This window comes from Glycine max, chromosome 9, assembly GCF_000004515.6.
Source record: "Glycine max cultivar Williams 82 chromosome 9, Glycine_max_v4.0, whole genome shotgun sequence".
Classification (NCBI taxonomy): Eukaryota; Viridiplantae; Streptophyta; class Magnoliopsida; order Fabales; family Fabaceae; genus Glycine; species Glycine max.
In genome coordinates this window covers 8583606-8605181 of record NC_038245.2, presented here as the reverse complement: position 1 = coordinate 8605181, position 21576 = coordinate 8583606, and the positions used below count along the sequence as shown (strand labels likewise).

The 21576-nt window shown below is 37.9% G+C and overlaps 1 protein-coding gene across 1 annotated transcript; it reads left to right on the top strand.

Moving 5' to 3' along the window:
• Positions 1–995: 995 nt before the first annotated feature.
• On the top strand, positions 996–7713 carry LOC102661001 (uncharacterized). The gene is made up of 5 exons (XM_014761762.3): positions 996–1119; positions 1205–1289; positions 1375–1779; positions 1861–2476; positions 7454–7713. The coding sequence occupies exons 1-5, from the start codon at positions 1022–1024 to the stop codon at positions 7711–7713; spliced, it is 1464 nt and encodes a 487-aa protein (XP_014617248.3). The 5' UTR covers positions 996–1021.
• Positions 7714–21576: the final 13863 nt, after the last annotated feature.

The window sequence follows — 21576 nt, the reverse complement described above, 5'->3', positions numbered from 1 at the left end:
TTATATGTTATGTTTAAATTAGAATAGTTTTACGTATTTTAAATTATTGATTTTGTATGTTAAATTATTTTACGCGTAATTATTTGTAGTCATTAATTTATATATTTAAATTTATATTTGTTTGTAATTTAATTTATTTATAGAATATATATGAATTAGGTTATTTGTATAATATATTTTGTTATTGAAATTTAAAGAATATAATTTCTTATTTATTTTAATTAATTTGTATAAATTTGATTGTCAATTAATTGTATTATATTTTATTTTGTAGGCTCAATGGCTTCTTCGTCGTCATGCTCATCAAGTATACAAACTAGGTCTGGTCCAATTGATAGTGACGTGTTGTGGATGCAACCCAAGCATGTTTCAGAACATGTTTGGAATGGGGAACCAGACAGAACACATCAGGCGAGCAGTCCCGACGTATCAAGGTGAAGAACAAATACCGGAGGAAATTGTTCCTTTGCTTCGGCAATGTGGGTTTTATTGGATCATGAGGATGGGATACCTAAAGATAAATGCGGCCTTAATTAGTGCGTTCATTGAAAGATGGAGGCCCGAAACCCACACGTTTCACCTGAGATGCGGAGAGGCTACCATTACTCTCCAAGATGTGTCAGTTTTACTAGGTTTGCGTAGTGACGGGGCACCATTAATTGGTTCAACTAATCTTGTTTGGGCCGACTTGTGTGAAGAATTATTAGGAGTCAGACCACAGGAAGGGGAAATTGAAGGCAGTGTCGTCAAATTAAGTTGGTTGGCTCACCATTTTTCTGACATAAATATTGATGAGGGTAACATTGAGCAATTACAAAGGTTTACCCGTGCGTGGATCCTTCGATTCATAGGAGGTGTCCTCTTTGTTAACAAAAGTAGTAGCAGAGTTTCCTTAAGGTACCTACAATTTCTACGTGACTTTGAACAGTGCAGCACGTATGCGTGGGGACCTGCCGTGCTTGCGTATTTATATAGAGAGATGTGCAGTGCCACCGATTACAAAGTTAAATCAATCGGAGGTATGTGCATCTTAATCCAAATGTGGGCATGGGAACGATGCACGACCTTAGCTCCAAAGAGGACGCCTCCCGTTATAGAAAATAAACCACTCGGACACAGGTTTTTCGTTTAAAAAATTAGGTTTGAATGATAAAATATTTAATGATGGAACGTGTTGACAACGATGATTTCATTTTTATTGTAGGTGGTTGCGACGTGGAAATCAGCATATTGGCAATGATGATCTTAGACTTTTCCGTCGCAAATTGGATTTGATGAAACGACATGAGGTAAGAACATCGTAATGTAATGCTTAAATGGAATTTTAATATGTTATGTTTGACTGAAAATTGACAAGCGTATTGTTATATGCAGTTTGTCTGGGAGCCATACATAGCAACTGTGATGGCAGCGTTGCCTCCAATTTGTGTGGTTGGAGGTGTAGCTTGGTTTGCGGTGGTGCCACTGATTTGTTTCCATGTTGTTGAGTGGCACCAACCCGATAGAGTTTTACGACAATTTGGATTGCAACAACCCATTCCCGGGTGTCCTTCGCAACCGCAAAATCTCCATGGCATAACGCTCAAAGGCAAACAAGATGAGAATTGGTTCCACCTGTTGGCCCCAATCATTGGTCAGTGGAACAATCGAGCAGAGTTTAGGGTCGACGTTTATCCTCGACAGGAGGGCCTACTGGGTTATAACTCGGACTACATGGTGTGGTATAGGCGTAAAACAAAGATGTTTGTCGACCCAAACAATGCAAACACAGCTGCATTGGTATTTATCTGTTTTTCAATGTTTAACTTCTAATTAATTTCTTAAGCATGAGCATTAATTTGTTGACGCTACTAATTGCAGGGTGAAGTTGTGGAGACTTTACAATATATGGTGTCACCACAAGGGAGGAACACGTGGACGGTTGATGATCTCGTGCCTTACGTGGATAAGTTAGCAATTATATCTGAAGAGCAAGAGAGAATCACTGAACCAGTGTCACATGGTCCAGCATCAGAGCGTGAATTCCCAGCCCAAGAGTTTCCCATTCTTCAGTCAAGTGTTGAAACTCGGGGCATAGGCAGACGAAGGGAGCCTGTTGAAGCGGAACAATATTCCCAACAAATGATGGAGCGTGGTCATGGAATGTATTACACGCCAGCAACATTTTCCGAATATCCTTCACAGAAGTATCAGTATCCTTTTGCAGGTCATCATACTGATACTTCTGAGACCTCACATTCGTTCGGTGGTGTTGCGGAAACACAGCCTCATTTTTCATGGCCCACTATGACTCCTTCACAGCAGCACGATGCCCCCATGGCAACACCTAACACCCCATTTGCTCCGCAATGGAATGTACCCGGAGCAATACCTGATATGGGCGAGTTATTAGGTGTTGATTTGCGTCAGGAGTTTTCTGCAGAGGCTGAGGAAGCAGAAGCGGGGAGACAACGCGGCGGCAGAAGAAATCCTGATCGTCAAGCGCGAAGATGGGATCGACCATGTGGCACATCTTCACGACATCACGGACACCATAATGACTGATTTTGATGTATCTGTGTAATTTTGTTGTTGTTTGTTAGACATTTGATTTTGACAATTAATCTATCGCATCTCATTTATTATGCCTTACTGATGCCTTACTAATGTATAGAGTTTATGTGGCACATCAAACTATAATAATTAACCAAGTTTACAACTAAAACTAAAGTAGACAAAGGAAAAATAAATTGGATTAGGGTTAGGGTTAGGGTTATGATAAGGGTTAGAGGTTAGTGGTTTATGGGTTTAGGGTTTGGATTAGGGGTTTATGGGTAAGGGTTAGAGGTTAGGGGTTTAAGGGTTTAGGGTTTGGATTAGGGGTTAGGGTAATTGTTAGAATTTAGGGGTTTAAGGGTTTAGGGTAGGGAGTTAATGGATATGGTTTGGATTAGGGTTAGGTTTTATGGATTACATGGATTAGGGTTGTTTCCCAGTGCTTCGGGTTAGGGTTTAGGTGTTTGGGTTAGTGTTAGAGATTAGGGGTTTACTCTTTGGGGTTGGGATAGGGTTATAGCTTAGGTGTATGGGGTTTAGTGTGTTGGGCTTAGGGTTTAGGTGGGTTGGGGTTGGAGCTTAGTGTGTTGGGCTTAGGGTTAGGTTTGAGGATTAGGGTTTAGTGTTAGGGTGTATGGATGTGTTTTTAAGTAACGAATTCATTGAAACCCACAAATAGCTAATGCACACAAACCAAAATAAGTAATGTTTTTAACTAACAAATGTATTCAACCCCACAAATTCAATACATTGAAGAGAACTTAAACAAATACAAGTCACTCGGCTAACATACATAAATCAATGATTTGAACAACTCCCACGCTCAGATTGCATTGGACAGCGATGCCTGTTATGCCCTTCGGCTCCACATCTACTGCATTTTATTCGGTGCTCAGACGGTTCGACCCAATCCATCTCATTCCTTATCCTTGTTGATTTTGGCCGACCTTTCGCACGAATTGTGGTTGGGTCAGGGATAAGTGTCCATGCATCATTAGAAGGAGGAATAGCCGCTTCATTCCCAAGAGGCCACCATTGTGCGGAGTAAGCTTTTAAGATGTGCTCATTTGTATAAACAACATCTATATATTGGTAGTAGTTCAGGCTCACGTAACCACAAGCTGCAATAATATGTGAACATGGATAGTGAAGCGCAGAATACCTTCCGCATTGACAATAATGACCGTTCAAGTTAACTGCCCACTTTTGTCTGCCACGCTGCGTAATAGGATTGAAGGTCTCCTCTACTTCAAACCTTGTGGAGTGGATGTCATACACGCGAACGATGTGCGAACAAGCTTGTTCTTGATTTTTTCTAAGTTCTTTAACAAGCTTTGAACAATATACTTGGCCTTCATTTAACTGTCTCTGGGCTTGGCGGCCACACTCAACAAAGTACTTTCGACACCTACTGTACGTTGATTTGACCAAGGCTGTTATGGGAATGTTGCGACAATCCTTCAAAACCTTATTGATACATTCTGAGAGGTTGGTTGTCATGTGGCCATATCGACGTCCTTCTTTATCATAAGCCATCGTCCATTTTTCCTTTGAAATGCGATCAATCCATGTTGCTATGGCTGGACTTAGTTCACGAAATTTTTCTAAATTTTGATCAAAAATGTGCTTGCAAGGAGTGTAGGCTGCATAAAATTAGTTATCAATAACAATTTTAAGTATATATGGAAGTTAAATAAACGTGACCATTAAATATGAAATCTTACCCAACTTCTTCAACATTTCTTTTTGTTTGGCGTTATTGAATTTTCGATTGAAGTTGCTTGCTATGTGTCGCACGCAATAGACATGATAACCGTGGGGAGGTTGCCAACCAAGTGCTTCATTAGCCACAGCGGACTTTATACTCGCGTGTCGATCAGAAATGAGACAAATACCATTTTTATCAGTGACGTGTTCACGCAAGTGTGCCAAAAACCATGACCACGCTGTCAACGTCTCACCTTCAACCACCACGAATGCTAGAGGAAGGACGCCACCATTTCCATCTTGTGATGTCGCCATTAAGAGGGTCCCACGATATTTGCCGTACAAATGTGTACCGTCAACTTGTATGATTGGCTTACAGTACTTGAAAGCTTATTTACATTGCCCAAAAGTCCAAAAAACTCTATGAAACTGACGGTGTTCGCGACTAACCGTATTCCCAATGATAAAATCGTCATGTAGTACTTGAAAATATGATCCAGGAGAATGATTTTGCATGTGTGTTAGCCACGACGAAAGTTTCGCATATGACTCATCCCAATCGCCATATTCAATTGCAATGGCTTTCTGTTTCGCCAACCAAGCTTTTTTGTACGACACCTTGTACGCAAATTCACTGTTAATCCTCTCTTGAATCAAAGAAATTTTTATTGATGGATCTTCTCTGATCATGCCTGTGAATAACATAACAAAATTTAAATGATAATTAACAAAAAATGAACATAATATGAACATAAAATACGTACCTACTACACAAGTGGCAATTAAATCTGAATCAAGTTTCTCGTGATCTTGTGTCATGGTCATATTCAGACATGTGTGTGGTCCACCCCATTGTGTGACTTTCCACGTATCTGTTTTTTTAGATATAATTGCCCTCATATAAAAAGGGCAAGGACACTCTGCATTTTTATTCACACAACAAACCACATACTTGTTCGTTTTGCTTTCAACAACTTTGAAGCTTTGATGCACCTTCATAACATATTGTTTCACTGCATTTTTGACCGCATCTTTACTATCAAATTCCATGCCAACATATAATTCTTGGCCAACATTAAAGGTCGACGGCATCTCCAAACCGCAAATGTCCTCCTCATCAGGATAACTCCAATTGATATTGTTATAATGTGAGGCATCATTCCAAAATGGATTTTCAATTCGTTGTGCACCTAACAGTTCAAAATAAAATAAAAAAATCAAATAATACTTATTTAGCATTAAATACAATTGTCATCAAATAATAAATGTATTGTCTAATTTTTTCATACAACAAATTATACCTTCTGCTGGGTGAACAATTCTTACTGGTTGAGGAATGTTTGTGACTTCATCGTCTGTATCAGATATACCGTCAACACTGTCATCTTCGTCTAAAGACTCTTCAACGTATGAGTTAGACACAAGATAATCATCATCGTCTTCGTCAATATGTAAATTGCTCATATTTGTTGCCGGTTGTGTGTCATCATTAGATAAATAATTTCCACATGATGTAAGCGAATTGGCAGAATGAAACATTGAACCACCAGCCACATCCTTTTCTATGTACAATTCCAGAACTGACATTTGGTCTTGTTGTTTAAAACTTTCCAACATTGTTTCAATGTCTTCATCGTCACAAATTTGCAAGGCAATATATTTTCCTGACACTAAAAATCTACAGCTAATAGCAGAAATAATTTCATTATTTTGTAACTTTACCTTATCTCCAATTTTTTTCTTCAAAGCATTGAAACTAATTCCACGTTTAATCTGAATCGCTTTTTTACTGCCTTCAAATATTACACCATCATTATCTTCATACACCCTTCCATTGAAATACAACACTGTTATAACCGAATTCATCGTGTACCTACAAAAACAATATTTGAACACGTCAAATAAGTTACAAAATGGGTATCACAAAAAGTCATTGCTGAAACTTCAAAATAAAATGTAATTTTTTAAAAAAAAATTATTTCAAATCAATTTCACATTAAGACACTAAAAAAAATTAACAATTTAAATGTAGTAATTTTAAACTAATGAAGATGTAATTCAAATTATTAATTTTAAATAAATTTCACATCAACACACTTAAATAACACACGATTTTATAAAACTTTTAATCAAAACTAATAAAATGTAATCACAAAAGATCTCTTTATTGGAACTTCACATTCAATTTCTCTTTTAAAAAATTTTAATTAACTTCAAATTAATTTTATGGGACAAACTTATAAAAATGAACAATTTTAACATAGTCATTTTTAACAGAAAATTTATTAATTCATTACCGAAGTTAGTAGTATAAATAATTATTCTTAACCATTAATAACTTTAAAATGGAAAAAGGTAATTACAAAATTACTACAAATATAATAAAATTTTTGTAGTACAACAAAAAACAAAGCATCAAATAACACTTTCGAGTTCAACATTTCTAAATTTTTAACACACCAACAAACCAACCTAATCTAATTAAAAAATACTACAACTTCATATTAAACAAAAAATTTCATACTCAAAATACTTACTTCAAATAAATATTATCTATAATTTTTTTTATTCAAACTTCAAACGTTCATCAACACCAACCTAATTTAATTAAAAAAATTATACAAATTTCATATTCAAAATATTTTCTTCAAATACACATCGTTACACAATTTTTTTGTTTATTTTTGGCATTTAAATATACACTAACAAGCCTTTTAAACATAAAAGCTAAACCCTTAAACCACTAACCTTAAAATAAAATGCTTCATACCACAAAAATTTCCAAACCCATCAAAATGTCAAAGCTACCAAAACGAAAATAAAATGTTCAAAGGGAAAGCGCAGAAGAAAAAACATGAAAACTAATATAATTTTTTTTTAAAAAAATTGCTTCATAGCACAGAAATTTCCAAAGCCACCAAAATGCTAAAGGTGCCAAATCAAAAGCAAAATGTTCAAACGGAAACCGCTGAAGAAAAAACATAAAAGCTAATATAATTTAAAAAAATAAAATGCTTCATACCACTGAAATTTCCAAAGTCACTAAAATGCCAAAGGTATACCAAAACGAAAGTAAAATATTGAAACGGGAAGCGCAGAACGAAGCTATACGAAAACGAAAGTAAAATAATGAAACCGAAAGCGTAGAACACATGTACAACACCATTGGTATTTAAACAGCTTTAAACGCCATCACCATTGGCGTTTTCAGGCAAAACGCTGGTGCCAATGGCGCTTCCCTACTGCAGTCAGTCTGCACTGCAGCACTGCAAGCCTAGGGCTAGCCTTCAGCCTTCACCAAGTCGCCAACACTGCTGGCGTTTTCATGCAAAAGTGGAAGCGCTGCTGGGCATGGCGTTTCCATGGCCACGTGCCAAACTCCTGCTGAAGGCGCCATCAACAATGGCGCTTCCCATGCAGGGTACGTGCCAAAAGAGCACCCCCTGGGAAATAGCTCAAGAACAGCCCTAGTTTGGGAAATTCTTTGTAAAAGAATCCCAAACAGGGAAATGTGTCTGTCTTTTTTTGGGTTGTGTATATGATTAAATTTAGAATATGTCCTTGCGAGTTGGTTTTGAAATAGTGGTATAATAATGCTCGTCTTTTGTTGGTAAAGGAGGGGTGTGTGTGTAGCAGGATATTGTTATGCACTGATCAGCTTGGTACATATAATGTCCCAATTATGTCATCATAATATATGGAATGAAAGCAGGAAAACTTTATTGAGAATATCAACATAAGAGTGAGTTAAATAATCATCGATACTTAAATGAGAAGAAAGTGGTTGCTTCACTTGCTTGGGTTACCATACTTGCTTCATTTGTGATGAGGTCATACTTAATTGCATAAATATCAACATGGACTACAGTAGCATGAGCATCCTTCAATTCAATTCTTAGTTTCTGATTTGAATGAAGCAGCGCTTCATTAAACAACCTTGCCGCTGAGTTATAACTAGAAAATATCCCAATGAATCTAGATCCTCTTCTGAGCCAGTGCAAGTATTTTTGGAAGGCAGCCCAATGGTCCAATATTGTGAACCCAGAACTTCCCTGGCACCTTCATTATGTTTCCCCTGTCCCAAAATAAAAGTCCTCCTAGGTTTTTTATACACATCAAGCAAAAATAATTAATAGATGAAAGAGAACAATAAGTTTACAAAATTAACCTTTATCATCATCAACTATTTTTTAGATTTTGTAGTTCATCATTAATATATAAGAGATATAAGTGGAAAAAAATAACCAATCTTATAAGATGATGAAGAATGCCATGTTGTGGAATGGAGCTTCCATAATTGCTTCTCTCTCTATGACGATTCAGCAGCAGCATAATTAGAAAAGGAAGACGAGGGGGGTGACGGGTGCTTTTTAGTCTTTAAGAGGCTGAGGAATATTTTTGTCCATGTGACGTTTTGGGAGTGCATGAAGTGAAAAGGAAAATGCAAAAAGTAATTTCCTAACATGATCCTGGTTGGGCTATTTCTTATGAACCCACCATTATGAACCCACCAGGGACTATGTTCCTTTACTCACAAGGACATATTCCCTAAGGCTTTTTCTTCTTACATCCAACATTTGTTCTTGTACACCCAACATTTAGGGTGAAAAATCAAAAACACCCTTATGTATAACCTATACGGATTGTCAATCCGTAAGGCCTTTATGGATTCACAATCCGTACGGCCATGGACCTCCACGACAAGGTTGGTGGCGACAAAGGACGCTCGCGACGTGACTGGAGGGACCTCATGATGGAGGTTTGACGAGACCCGAGGGAGGGCGATGTTTGGCGCGAGCAAAGGGAGGGCGATGGTCATGAATGAGGTGGTAGTGCTGCAATGTGTCAGAGGTTAGAGCGAAGAGCGATGGTGGTGGCGGTGTTACGGTGTGGCGAAGGTGGGGAAGGTAATGGCCTTACAGATTCGTCGTTATGGATTGTGAATCCATATGAAAGACTCACCATTACGGATTCGCAATCCGTACGTGAATTTGTATGTTTTTAAAAAGGCATAATTTTGGAAAAACAAAAAATTATTGGGTGCACCTGAAAAATATTGGGTGCACAAAGTAATTCTCGTGTTCTAATAATATCTATTTGGCCTATAAAAAATTTTAAAAAATAATCTTCTCGAGTAAAATATTCTAGATGACATAGCAAATCTCCTCAATTCTTGTTCATGCACCTATTATTGGATGCAAGAAAACTATTTCCAATATTTAGTATCTTTTCTGTTTGCTATTTTTATTTTTCTTCTTTATTTTCTTGCTTTACCGTGTTACTATAAAAGTGTTGGTTTGAGTTATTTAACTTCATGGTTTCATGCATCTATTGACAATTAAATTTAAAAAGTGTGTTCACAATATGTTTCAAATTACAATTGCATTTCATTGAAAGTAATTTTATTCAAATTGGATAAAACATTTTTTTTTGTACAAAGGAGAGAGATGAGAGAGAGAATGATGGGAAGGGAACACCATGAGTGATGGTGAGGGCTGGACTATAGTATATCATAGGAGAAATAGGTATAACGAATCAGATATTTCAAAAGACAAGAAAATGAACGACAAGTTTCAATCTTTTTTCTTCACCATTTTCCCTGAGAATTTTGATACGAAAGCTTTATGGAAAATATTCAAGCGATGGGGGAAGGTGGGTGATGTGTTTATTGCGGCAAAGAGAGACAAATGGGGGGGGGGGGAAGGGGGAATTTGGCTTTGTGACAATTGATGGTATTATTGATGTTGGTACAATGGAGAAACTTTTGAATACTATATGGATAGGTATGTTTAAATTGAGGGTCAATGCACGACAAGTTGATAGGTTTGTGAAGGGAATGGTACATAAGATCACATCAGCGAATCGTAAGGGAGAAAGAGGAGTGAAGAGGCATGGAAAAAGGAATGGGAGAATATATGTGGATGTTGTAAGGAGGGATAAGAAAAGATTGATATAGAGGCAAAAGACGAAAAATAGTAGCAGATGATCAAAATGCAAAGGGGTGGAAGGGGTCAATGTATGATGTGGGTAATGAGGATATGTTATGGTTGGACAAATGTTGTGGGGAGAGTAATATGTTTAAAAGAGTTAAGGTTAATGGGATTTTGTTCAATATGACACTTTTACGCCAATTTAAGATGGTTACTTGCAAAGTATCCCACATTTCTTTTGCATTTTTACAATTTGAGACTCTAAAAAATTCATCCATGCCTAATGCAGAAGTGATTATATTTTTGGCCTTTAAATTGTATTGAACCTTTCTTCTTTCATCATCATTCCATTCTTCTCTTGGTTTTTCTATAATTACATTTCCCACTACCTTTGTAGGAATAAAAGGACCAACTTCAATGGCATCCCATATATTTAAATCTATGGCTTCAATAAGAATCTGCATTCGGGTTTTCCAATAGTGATAACCCTCGCCATTGAACATAAAAGGCCTATTAATAGAATTTCCCTCAAGAAATGGAAAGTTGGATGAGGCCATATCTATTCTTGAAGTTTTTAAACTTTATACAAGAATCCCGCTCTGATACCACTTGTTGGACCTTGTGGCCTCAGATATCTTAAGAAGGGGGGGTTGAATTAAGATAACAAGAACTATTCCCCAATTTAAATCTTGCTCTCTCTCTTTAGATTAACAATGCATCCTTAACATGAATTACTCAAAAGATAATTCAGAATAAACTTCTTTAAAGGCAAAAGATAAATAGCAATAAATAAAAGAAGTTTAAGGGAAGAGAGAAATGCAAACTTGATTTATACTGGTTCGGTCACTTCCTGTGCCTACGTCCAGTACTCAAGCAACCCACTTGAGATTTTCCACTCTCTTTGTAAAATCCTTTTACAAAGTCTGAATCACACAGGGACAACCCTTCCCTTGTGTTCAGGAATCCTTTACAACAAGAGACCCTCGGTCTCTTAACCCCTTTTCAGAAGTAAAAGAAAAGAAGAAGAAATCTCTCTTGAAAGAGACAGATTGTACAATGAAGATCAATCACAATTCCTTATTTGAATATGCAAGTGTTTGACCAAGGAATCTTTGAGAGGATAAGACATTTTGGGCAATCAAAAACTCTCTCTTATTATTCGTGTTTCCAAGTCACATATAAATAGACCTTTGATGGCCATTCATAAACCATTTGAATAGATGTGACTCTTGAAAGTTATTTTCTGAAAATCTCCTCTGGTAATCGATTACAATAGTTGTGTAATCGATTACAGGCTTTAATATTTGAATTAAAACGTTTATTAACTGCTGGTAATCGATTACCAATATGGTGTAATCGATTACACAGTCTAAAATTTGAATTCAAATATTTAGTAGCTGTTGTAAAGCATTTTTGACCACTGGTAATCGATTACATCCTCTGGTAATCGATTACCAGAGAGTAAATCTCTTGAAAAACACTTTTTAACATGCATTACTTGGCCAAACCTTTTGCTATATCAATTAGGAATTTCCTTCCTAATGTACTAGTGATCATCTTGATGTTGTGGCTTGTATTCTTGAATCATTTGCATCATTTGCTTTTCTTCATCATGATCATCATCAAAACACCAAAGGCATTTGCATCTACAACAATTATTGGAATCTTCATCGAAGGAATAAGGGTGGCTAGAGTACACATGGTCGGAGTAAAAGGAGTTCATTGGCAAAGAAGATTTGGCATTTGAATTTCAAAATCGTAACTGCCAAAGAGAGGAAAATCATAACATTAAAAGTGAGTCAGATATTGATTTGATTCGGGTTCTAAGGTAGGAGGAGTTTTTTTAGGTATCTATTATGAATGTAAGGAATGAGAAGCATGGAAAGGAAGGAAATGTATACCAGTTTAAGGTTTTAGAGGAGAGTATTGTTATTCTACATGTGGCAAAAGGTGAAAATATTATATAGACGACATTGCTTATTACATCTTGTCAGAGTCAAAGTGAAACTGGAAGTAACACATGGACATCAACAGTCCTCAATTTTTGTAAATTAGCACAATTATGGGTTGGCAGCAGACAAAGAAACAATGTGACTCGATCCATCTTTTGCCCTAATTTTTGCAAGCTGGTTACTTCCATACTTGACCTTGACTTGATGACCCTTTTCTTAAAAGCATGTGCTTGGTTCAACCCCATAATCCGAGGAAAAGAAATTTTGATTGGCAATACTTCAGCAACCTACCATAGAGATGAATGACTGAGGTATGCTCATGATATTCATGGAAAATGTGATCATGAGATCGAGATGCCCGAAGAAACATCATTTTCCTAGTTAACCATGCATTAGGTACCACATTCAAATGATTTTCATTTTTTTTGACAAATAGGTGTATAATCGCAGCACGGTTGGTTTATAACCTTTTTCATGGTACCCAACCATGTAACCAAGAATGTGGTGTGACTTTCTTTTGTTCTTTTTTTTTTTGTTTTTTGCTTTTGTTTTGCAAAGGAAAATGCAAGAATCATGCATGAGTGAACATGAAAATAAAAGGTATGTAGTTTGTAGAACAAAAAGCATGTTGAATGCAGATGCATGATGATGCAATGACTCATGCAAAATGTGATGATTGAATATGATAAATGAAAAATGTAGGAACGATATGTTCATTATGATGCCATGAAGAGAGGCATGATGCAATTAAGGAGTATGCCAGAGTGCATTTTCTATGTGCCCCTAATTAAGGAATCTAATGGAAAAGATCCAAAAGTCCCCTTCTAGTGACAATTCCCAAGTGTTGTTTCACGTAACCTTACTGACATATTCCAAGAGGAAAACTCTAGATGAGGTTTCATTGTCATCAAGCAAGTAGGAGACTTAGCATGGTCACAGATTCACCTCCACTTCCTATGTTCCCACAGACCTGGGTATAGGGCCTATTTTCAACTCACCGTGTGTGCAAATAGTGTTGGTGTTTGTGTGCATCAAATGAATAAATATCTATCTTATGCATACATTTAAAAACACACTAAAAGCATCAAAGAGTTACATACAAGAACATAAGAGAAATAAAGGGAAACCAACAAAAGGGGAAGTCATGATATTGCACAAGATAAGAAGGCCTAACTCTCTAAAAACAGTCCCCAGTGGAGTTGTCAACTATCGCAACCCGCCCTTCAGCGGGGGGCGCGAAAAGGCCTCTCGTGTAGGCCAAGGGTGCGTCTTCCATCGAAGGAAAACAAGTGGAGTCGCCACCAATGTTTATTTAAGGAAAATGTCAGAAAAACCAAAACACGATGATCTGCGTATTTTGAAAATGAGGGTCCAAGAGTTGTTTACACACGGGGAAGGTATTAACACTCCACACGCCCGTCACAAGGGACGACAGCCTCTAATCGAGTGTGCAAATGACTTCAAAATTATGTATTTTCCCCTTTTATGCCTTTTTTATGTATTTCTTACCTTTTTATGTATTTCTTTTTTTTTTGCCTTTTTATGTCTTTTACTTTTTTGTGCCTTTTCATGTCTTTCACTTTTTTGTGGTCGACAAGGGGGGTTTCCCTCGCTCCTATGTATCCTCGGGTGTTATAAGGAAATCAAACCTACGTAGTTCTTTAAGAACTAAACGTTTGGTTAAATTGTTTTTATCTTTTTTTCGCAAGATTGATTTTAACTGAACAAAAGTTGTTTATGGCATTGGACCTTTAAACGATCTTTTGATTCTTGAAAATAGAGAACTGTTTAAGGCGTTCAACCCTTTTGTACGATCTCTTGATTTTTCAAAGGAGAGAACCGTTAAGGCGTTGGACCTTGAATGATCTCTTGATTTTGAAAGGAGAGAATCATTATGCTGTTGGACCTTGAACGATCTCTTGATTTTTCGGGTTAGAAACGTTAAGGCGTTGGACCTTGAACAATCTCTTTTGGGTGAGAAACATTAAGGCGCTGGACCTTTAACGATCTCTTATGGGTGAGAAACATTAAGGCGTTGGATCTTGAACGATCTCTTTTGGGTGAGAAATGTTATGGCGTTGGACCTTTAATGATCTCTTGGGATTTTGGAAGGAGAGAATGTTAAGGCGTTGGACCTTTAATGATCTCTTGGGATCAACAAAAGCGGGGCTTTCGCTCCTACGTATCCTCAATTGTGATGAAGAAATCAGACCTACGTAGTTCTTTGCGACCGTTTAAGGCGTTAGACCTTACAACGGTTTCAAATGACCTTTCCACGAATAAAGCTTGGTTTGTGAGTTGATTTTAGCCTTAGTTTCACTTGGTTATTTCTCAACTCATTTAAGGGAACCTCCAAAGAAAAAAGTCTGATTTGGAATTTATTTTATTATTTTTTATTACTTGTTGATTTAACCGAGGTTATGGCATGAACAATTGGTTGAATTTTATTTTAACAGTGATTAAATGAGATTACAACACAAGTGATCGGTTGAAATTCATTTTATCATTTATTAGGCGAGATAACGGCTTAAACGATCGGTTGAAGCTCGTTAAAAATGGAAGAAAAGGATATCAATATGAAAAGGAAAGCAGACAAAGCAACAATGGACCACTAAGGGTGCATAGAATGAATTGAAAGTTTTGAAATTGAAAACTAACCGGTTGAAGCTCGACGAACAATGAAGAACGGCGAAGAACGTTCACGGAATTGATCACGAAAACGTCTCGGAAGCGTCTCGGCTTGGATTTTTTCCTTCTTTCTTCTTCTACTCACTAATTGTAAGTGATTCCTGCACTCCAAGGGTGCTAGGATCCTTCCCTCAGCCTCCCATGCCCCTTTTATAGCCAAAATAAGGAGAAGCTTGTCGCCCAACTCGCCCGGGCGACTTGGTTGCTTCCTGATGAAAATTCCTGAGCGCACCCCACAAATTGATTAGTTCACCCCCATTTTCGTATCCCTTGAATTGATCACGGAAACATTACGAAAGTGTTATAGAAGCACCTCAGCCTTGATTTTCTTCTTCATTCTCCCTCTTTTCACTAATTTTAAGTGAAATATGCTTGCCCAAGGTTACAGAAGCCCCCAAATTCCATTTTATCGCAAAATGGGGGAGGTGGTTGTCGCCCTCGCCCAAGCGAGCTGGGTTGCTTCCACCTAAAGCGAAAAATGCCTAGAATCTTCTAGATGGGCCCAGATGCGCCCATTGCTAGTTACACCCCCAGCTTGATAAGTTCACCCCCCATTTTTGTGTTTTTGGCTGATTTCTTTCCGAAACGTCACATAACTTTATGGATTACGTGGTGATGCGTGTTAAGCATCTCAAATTGATCAACCAAGGTCTGCATGCCGACAAAAATTGTCCCCAGATGAAATTAGGGTATAACAAAGCCTAAAAAGTCCTTTGGATTCAAATTGTGTGTTTGTAATCATATGTCATGAGATGAAATTCAAAATTTGGGACTTGTGTTGGTTGTTGAATGATAAATAGATTAAACACCTGTGCTTGAGTGAAATAGTGACCGTGGGGATTTGGCTTGATGAACCTTCCTTAATATTTGTCTTGCTTACTAGCTTATTTCACTTGTGTTGCTTAAAAAGCATGTTCCTATCTTTGAAATTCTGCATATCTCTATGAGAAGTTGTTGGTGTAAAGCATTGCTTGCAACTTGTGTTCATGTGATTGAATTCTTGTGAACAAACACAATTTTGAATAACCATTGTGAGCTTATCACTAGAGGACAAGTGAACTGTTCTTTCTTTGCTTGAGGACAAGCAAAACTATAAATTTGGGGGAGTTGTTAGTCATCATTTACGACTAGCTTTTGTATTGAAAAGCTTTATTAAAAGTATGTCTTTTTCCCAATTTATGGTTCTTTATGTAGGTTTGTACATATTTTTAGGTTTAGCTTAATTTTTATGTAGTAGATATTCCCTTCAATGTGAATTAATGAGTTTTCAACTTCAGTTTCAGGTGAAAAGATGAAGAAATAGAAGGTTGTTGTAGCTGGTGTCTCACTAAGCAAGGCATACGCGCTTAGCGAGCAACATCCACTAAGCGAGGAATCAGCTCGCTTAGCTGGTTAGGAGAATCTAGAAGAGAATCTACCATGTACGCACGCGCTCAGCGCGCCATCAGCTCGCCCAGCGAGTGATTTGTCTCTTCTGGCGTCCAACGTGCCTGACTCACTAAGCCAAAAATTGCTAACTTGTGCTTAGCGCGAAAATGGCGCTAAGCGAGCCTTAGAGGACAAAAAGCCCTTAAAAGCTGAAGTTGGCGAGAAAAGAAGGGGTCTTTAGCCTCAGAGAGCAATTGTGCATTACATGAAATAAGCAACAGGGCAAGAAAACACCAAAAACCCCAACTTTCAAGAGGATTTTAGGTTTTAGAGTAATTTTTAGATTCCTTGAGGTGGAGGAGACATCCCTACCACTGTGTAATATGTATTTTGCTTCCAAAAACCCCTATTGTAGCTTAAAGGCGGTAACTTGCCATGGAAGGCTAAAGCTTTTGTTGGGAAATTCTACTGAGTCTTTATGTAAATATTTTTTACTATCTATTTAATGTTGTTTTGATGTGTTCATTGCTTCTATCTGTATTTAATTCTTGCATGCTTTTGGTCTGATCACCCATTTATGTGTAAAGTTGGGATTCTTAGCATTGGAAAATGTTTTGAATCCTTAGAACTGGATAGGGCAGGGCTAGATAACTGTATTGTTGGACACAGGGTGAAGGGATTTAGTTTTTATTATGTTGTGACCTTAATGCTGTTCGATTAGGCTAAGTTCGACGAGGGATTCGAGAATGAAGTTTAATTAGAATTAGCTCATTCATGCGAGGCATCGTGGTTTGGGATAATTGTCCTCAGCATAGAACACAGAGACAACATTCGATAGAGAAAAACCTTTAATTGCATCAAGTTACTTAGTAGAAGGACCCAGTGTTTTAATCATCTGTTTATCTTTCGTATTTAGAGTTAATTCTTTAGTTATCTTTAGACTTGCAATTATATCCATTTTTTATTTCCATTTCATGACTTTATACAAATGTCCACTTATTGAATGAAAGCTTTTCTGATTGAAATAAACTCCCTCTGAATGATAGTCGGTTCTTTCCATTTTATATTAGTTGTGACTCAGTACACTTGCTCATAAGATTTCGCAGTTGAGTGAACTGCTCGGAACAAGTTTTTAGTGCCGTTGTCGGGGAGTTTCTTTCCATTTAGGAAAGTTTAGTTCAGTTTGTAGGCATTGATTCTTTATTCATTGATTTATTTTTGTATGAATAGTTAGTTGGTTTAGAATTTGTTTTTCTCTTGGATTGGTTAATTGCTGCTCTTGCTAGTGCTTTGTATGCGAGGCAAATCTTTTGCAGGTGATTTAGTTCCATTATATTTGGAAATTGAAGCCACTTGTAGGAGGAACAACATAGAAAGAAGAAGAAGAATTTTGCAGGAAAAGACAACACCGCAATTCCTAAGGAACCTCAATCATCTGAGTCGTCTTCTATCTTTCCAGAGACAAAGGAATCTGAAACAGGGGCACCTGAGGCCGACATAATGGCTGAAGATCAACCTAGGAGGATCACCTTTGAAGACTACTCTAGTTCAATTGTGTCGCAATTCTTTACTATTATAGCGTGGCCAGAGGTCCAAGCACATAATATTACTTATCCTCATTCTTTGATACAACTAATACAGGGCAATTTATTTCATGGCCTGCCGAATGAAGACCCATATGCACACCTAGCTACTTACATTGAAATCTGCAATACAGTCAAGATTGTAGGTGTGTTGGAAGATGTTGTAAGGCTGAGTTTGTTCTTCTTTTCACTGTCTAGAGAAGCGAAGAGATGGTTACATTCGTTTAAAGGGAACAGTCTTAAGACTTAGGATGAAGAGGTAGAAAAATTTCTAAAGAAGTATTTCCTTAAGTCTAAGACTGTTGAAGGGAAAGCAGCGATCTCCTCATTTCACCAATTCCTAAACAAGTCCTAGAGTGAAGCTCTAGAAAGATTTCGTAGCTTGCTGTGGAAAACTCTGACTCATGGATTTTAAGAACCAATTCAGCTAAACATTTTTATTGACAGGTTAAGGCCGCAGTCTAAGCAGCTACTTGATGCTTTTGCAGGGGGGAAAGATTAAATTGAAGACCCCGGAAGAAGCCATGGAACTTATTGAAAATATGGCTGCAAGTGATCATGTAATCTTGCGTGATCAGACTCACATTCCCACAAAAAGAAGTCTGTTGGAGCTCTATTCTCAAGATGCATTATTGGCACAAAACAAGTTATTGTCCAAGCAGCCTGAGACATTGATAGAAACATTAAGTAAGTTTTGCCTATTCAATTGCATGTTAATCAACCTTCACATTCAGCTGTTTTGCAGGTTAGAGGGTGCAACATATGTAGGGGAGCTAATGAGTCCGAATGTTGTATTCCCTTAGAAGACACAACTCAAAAGGTAAATTACATGGGGAATCAGCCTAGACCCAATTTTCATGCAAGCGGATATTCAGGTTTCCAGCATGGTTCGAATTATAACCATCAACAAGGGCAATGGAGGTCCCATCCAAGAAATCAATTCAAAAAGGATCAAGGTGGACCATCCAATAGGCCTCAGAACCAGGGGCCTAGCCTCTATGACAGGACCACCAATCTGGAGGAGACCTTGGCGCAATTTATGCAGGTTTCTATGTCTAACCACAAGAGCACCGAGTCTGCCATCAAAAACCTGGAAATCCAAGTGGGGCAGCTGGCCAAACAGTTGCTGAAAATTCTTTTAGTAGTTTTAGAGCAAACATTGAGAAGAATCCAAAAGAAGAATGCAAAGCTGTTATGACCAGAGGCAGAAAGGCTACCATGATTGAGGATGAGGAGAGGAAAGTTGAGGACAACCAAGAGCTAGTTGTAGTAGAGGAAGAAGAAGAAAAAGAAACAGAAGAAAACCAGATGAGGGAGAACAAAATAAATGAAAATGAGAAAAAAATGGAGAAAGAAAATGAAAAAGAAAAAGAAAAAGGAAGAAAATGAAAAAGGAAAAGAAAAGAAGGAGAGTAGAAAGACAAAGAGTGAGCTTGCAAGAGAGAAGAAAAAGGAGGCAGTTCCATGTACAGGGAAAGAGGTGTCATATCCTTTGGTACCCCCAAAGAAAGATAAGGAGCGGCACCTAGCTCGATTCCTTGATATCTTCAAGAAATTGGAGATAACAATTCCCTTTGGAGAGGCCCTATAGCAGATGCCACTCTATTCAAAATTTTTGAAAGATTTGTTAACCTAGAAGAGCAAGTACATTCACAATGATAATATAGTTGTGGAGGGAAATTACAATGATGTGATTCAACGAATCCTTCCATTGAAGCACAAAGATCCTGGGAGTGTCACAATTCCATGCTCTATTGGTTCAGTGTCTGTTGGTAAAGCTCTCATTGATTTGGGAGCCAGCATTAACTTGATGCCACCTTCCATGTGCAGGAGGATTGGGGAGTTGGAAATTATGCCAACGAGAATGACACTACAATTAGCATATCGTTCCATTACCAGACCTTATGGAGGCATTGAAGATGTTCAGGTTAGAGTGAAACATTTCACTTTCCCTGTTGATTTTGTGGTAATGGGCATTGAAAAGGATATTGAGATCCCCTTGATCTTGTGTCGTCCCTTCATGTTAACCACCAGTTGCATGGTGGATATGGGAAAGAAAAAGCTGGAAATGGGGATAGCTGATCAGAAGATCAGCTTTGATTTGTTTGATGAAGAAAAGCATTTGCTCAGCTAGAATGTCTGTTCAGAGGTAAATGAAGGAGGGAAGGAGATGGTTCTGAAGGTTGGAACCAAATTTGATCCAGGTTCATGACGTATTATGCGTCAAGCTAATGACATTAAACGAGCACTTACTGGGAGGCAACCCAGCTCTTTTTAATTTTCATTCATTAGTGCATTCAAGTAGGATTACTTGTTTGTGATTGCTTAAATCATCAACATGTTTTGCATTGTCATTTGGGGTTGTTTGAGCTTTTCTAAAACTGTGGATAGAAAAATAACTTAGAAAATTTTTCATTTATCCACTCGCTAAGCGTGCCCTACTCGCTAAGCGAATCTTTGTGCATGCGCTGAGTGAGTCACCTCTTGCGCTAAGTGCAACAACCCCAACTCATTGGCTGATGGGGCCTCGCTAAGCGAGCCTTGTGTGCTAAGCCCAAAAACTTCTCTGGAATTTCATCTTTTGAAATTGGGCTAAGCGAGTCATCTCGCTAAGTGCAAAACTTCATCTTGCTAAGCGCGCATGTGTGCTAAGTGCAATTTCCTCTTTGTTTGAACATTCATGTGAATTGGGCCCAGCGGGTCAGCCTGCTAAGCCCAAATCCCTCTCAGGTCTAGAATTGTACTAAACGAGAGCCTCTCGCTAAGCGAGTCCCACTACTGCATCAGGAAGCATTTTATTTGTTAAGCTGGCCCATGGCCGCTAAGCGAGAGTTACAGACCAATCAAAGCTGCAGAACTCGCTAAGCGCAAATTCTTCGCACTAAGCCCAAATCCTTCTCTAGATTTTCTAATTTTTGAATTAGGCTAAGCGAGTCTGCTTGCTAAGTGCGTGAATTTGAAATCTGAAAACTCAAACGTCATTGAGTGCTCGCTTAGCGAGTCACCCATGGTAAGCGAGGCAGCCGAAACTGCCAAAAATAAGGCTTAACTGCCTTAGGCAGTTACTTTTACACTTACACATTCTTTACTCTCAGCATTCTCGCATCTGCATTGTGCTCACATCTCTGCCTCTACTTCTTTATGCTTCCTCTTTGCTTCTCTACTCAGCAATCCAATGAAGTGATTCACTTTACTCTTTAATTTTTTGTTCTAAACCTAAGGTTAGAAGCTATGCTTGAGTGTTTTTAAAGCTTTGATTTTGTGATTAATAATGTTGCTGTTAGGTTAGTTATTAGAAGGCATGTTTTTAGGGGTTTAATTCCGCATGCAATGTATGTTTTATTATGTTGTTTTGATTAGGATTTGAGTCTTGATAGGGGCCTGTGGTAGGGGATGAAAAGCTCCAACTTTTTCTGGAAAATTCAATGTGCTCGCTAAGCGTGCCTGTGCACTAAGCGAGTTCATCAATTTTTGTAGAATTTTTGGGCTTTCAGATGAACTTGCTAAGCCGACCCTATCCCAATAAGTGTGTTCATCATTTTTGTTTGAACATATGAATGTTGGTATGAATTCGCTAAGCCATTGCACCTCGGCTTAGCGAGAGTTTAAATTTCCAATTTTGTTTGTGTGTTCGTATGAACTCACTAAGCCGGCATGCCGCGCTTAGCGAGTTATGTTGCTTGGGTTAGAGTCTAAAAGGCTTTTGGTCTTCTATTGGAGGCTAAGTGAGTTAGTCTTGCTAAGCCACCCAGCCTCGGTAGGTTGAATAAACCTGGGATAAGCGAGTCATCTCACTAAGCCCAAAGCATTTTA

Bases quoted from the DNA above. Each gene is read 5' to 3' on its own strand.
- LOC102661001 (XM_014761762.3), top strand. From the start codon at position 1,022: ATGTGCATCTTAATCCAAATGTGGGCATGGGAACGATGCACGACCTTA. The intron at 1,120-1,204 runs GTTTTTCGTTTA...TTTTTATTGTAG, and splicing joins AATAAACCACTCGGACACAG to GTGGTTGCGACGTGGAAATC. The intron at 1,290-1,374 runs GTAAGAACATCG...TGTTATATGCAG, and splicing joins ATTTGATGAAACGACATGAG to TTTGTCTGGGAGCCATACAT.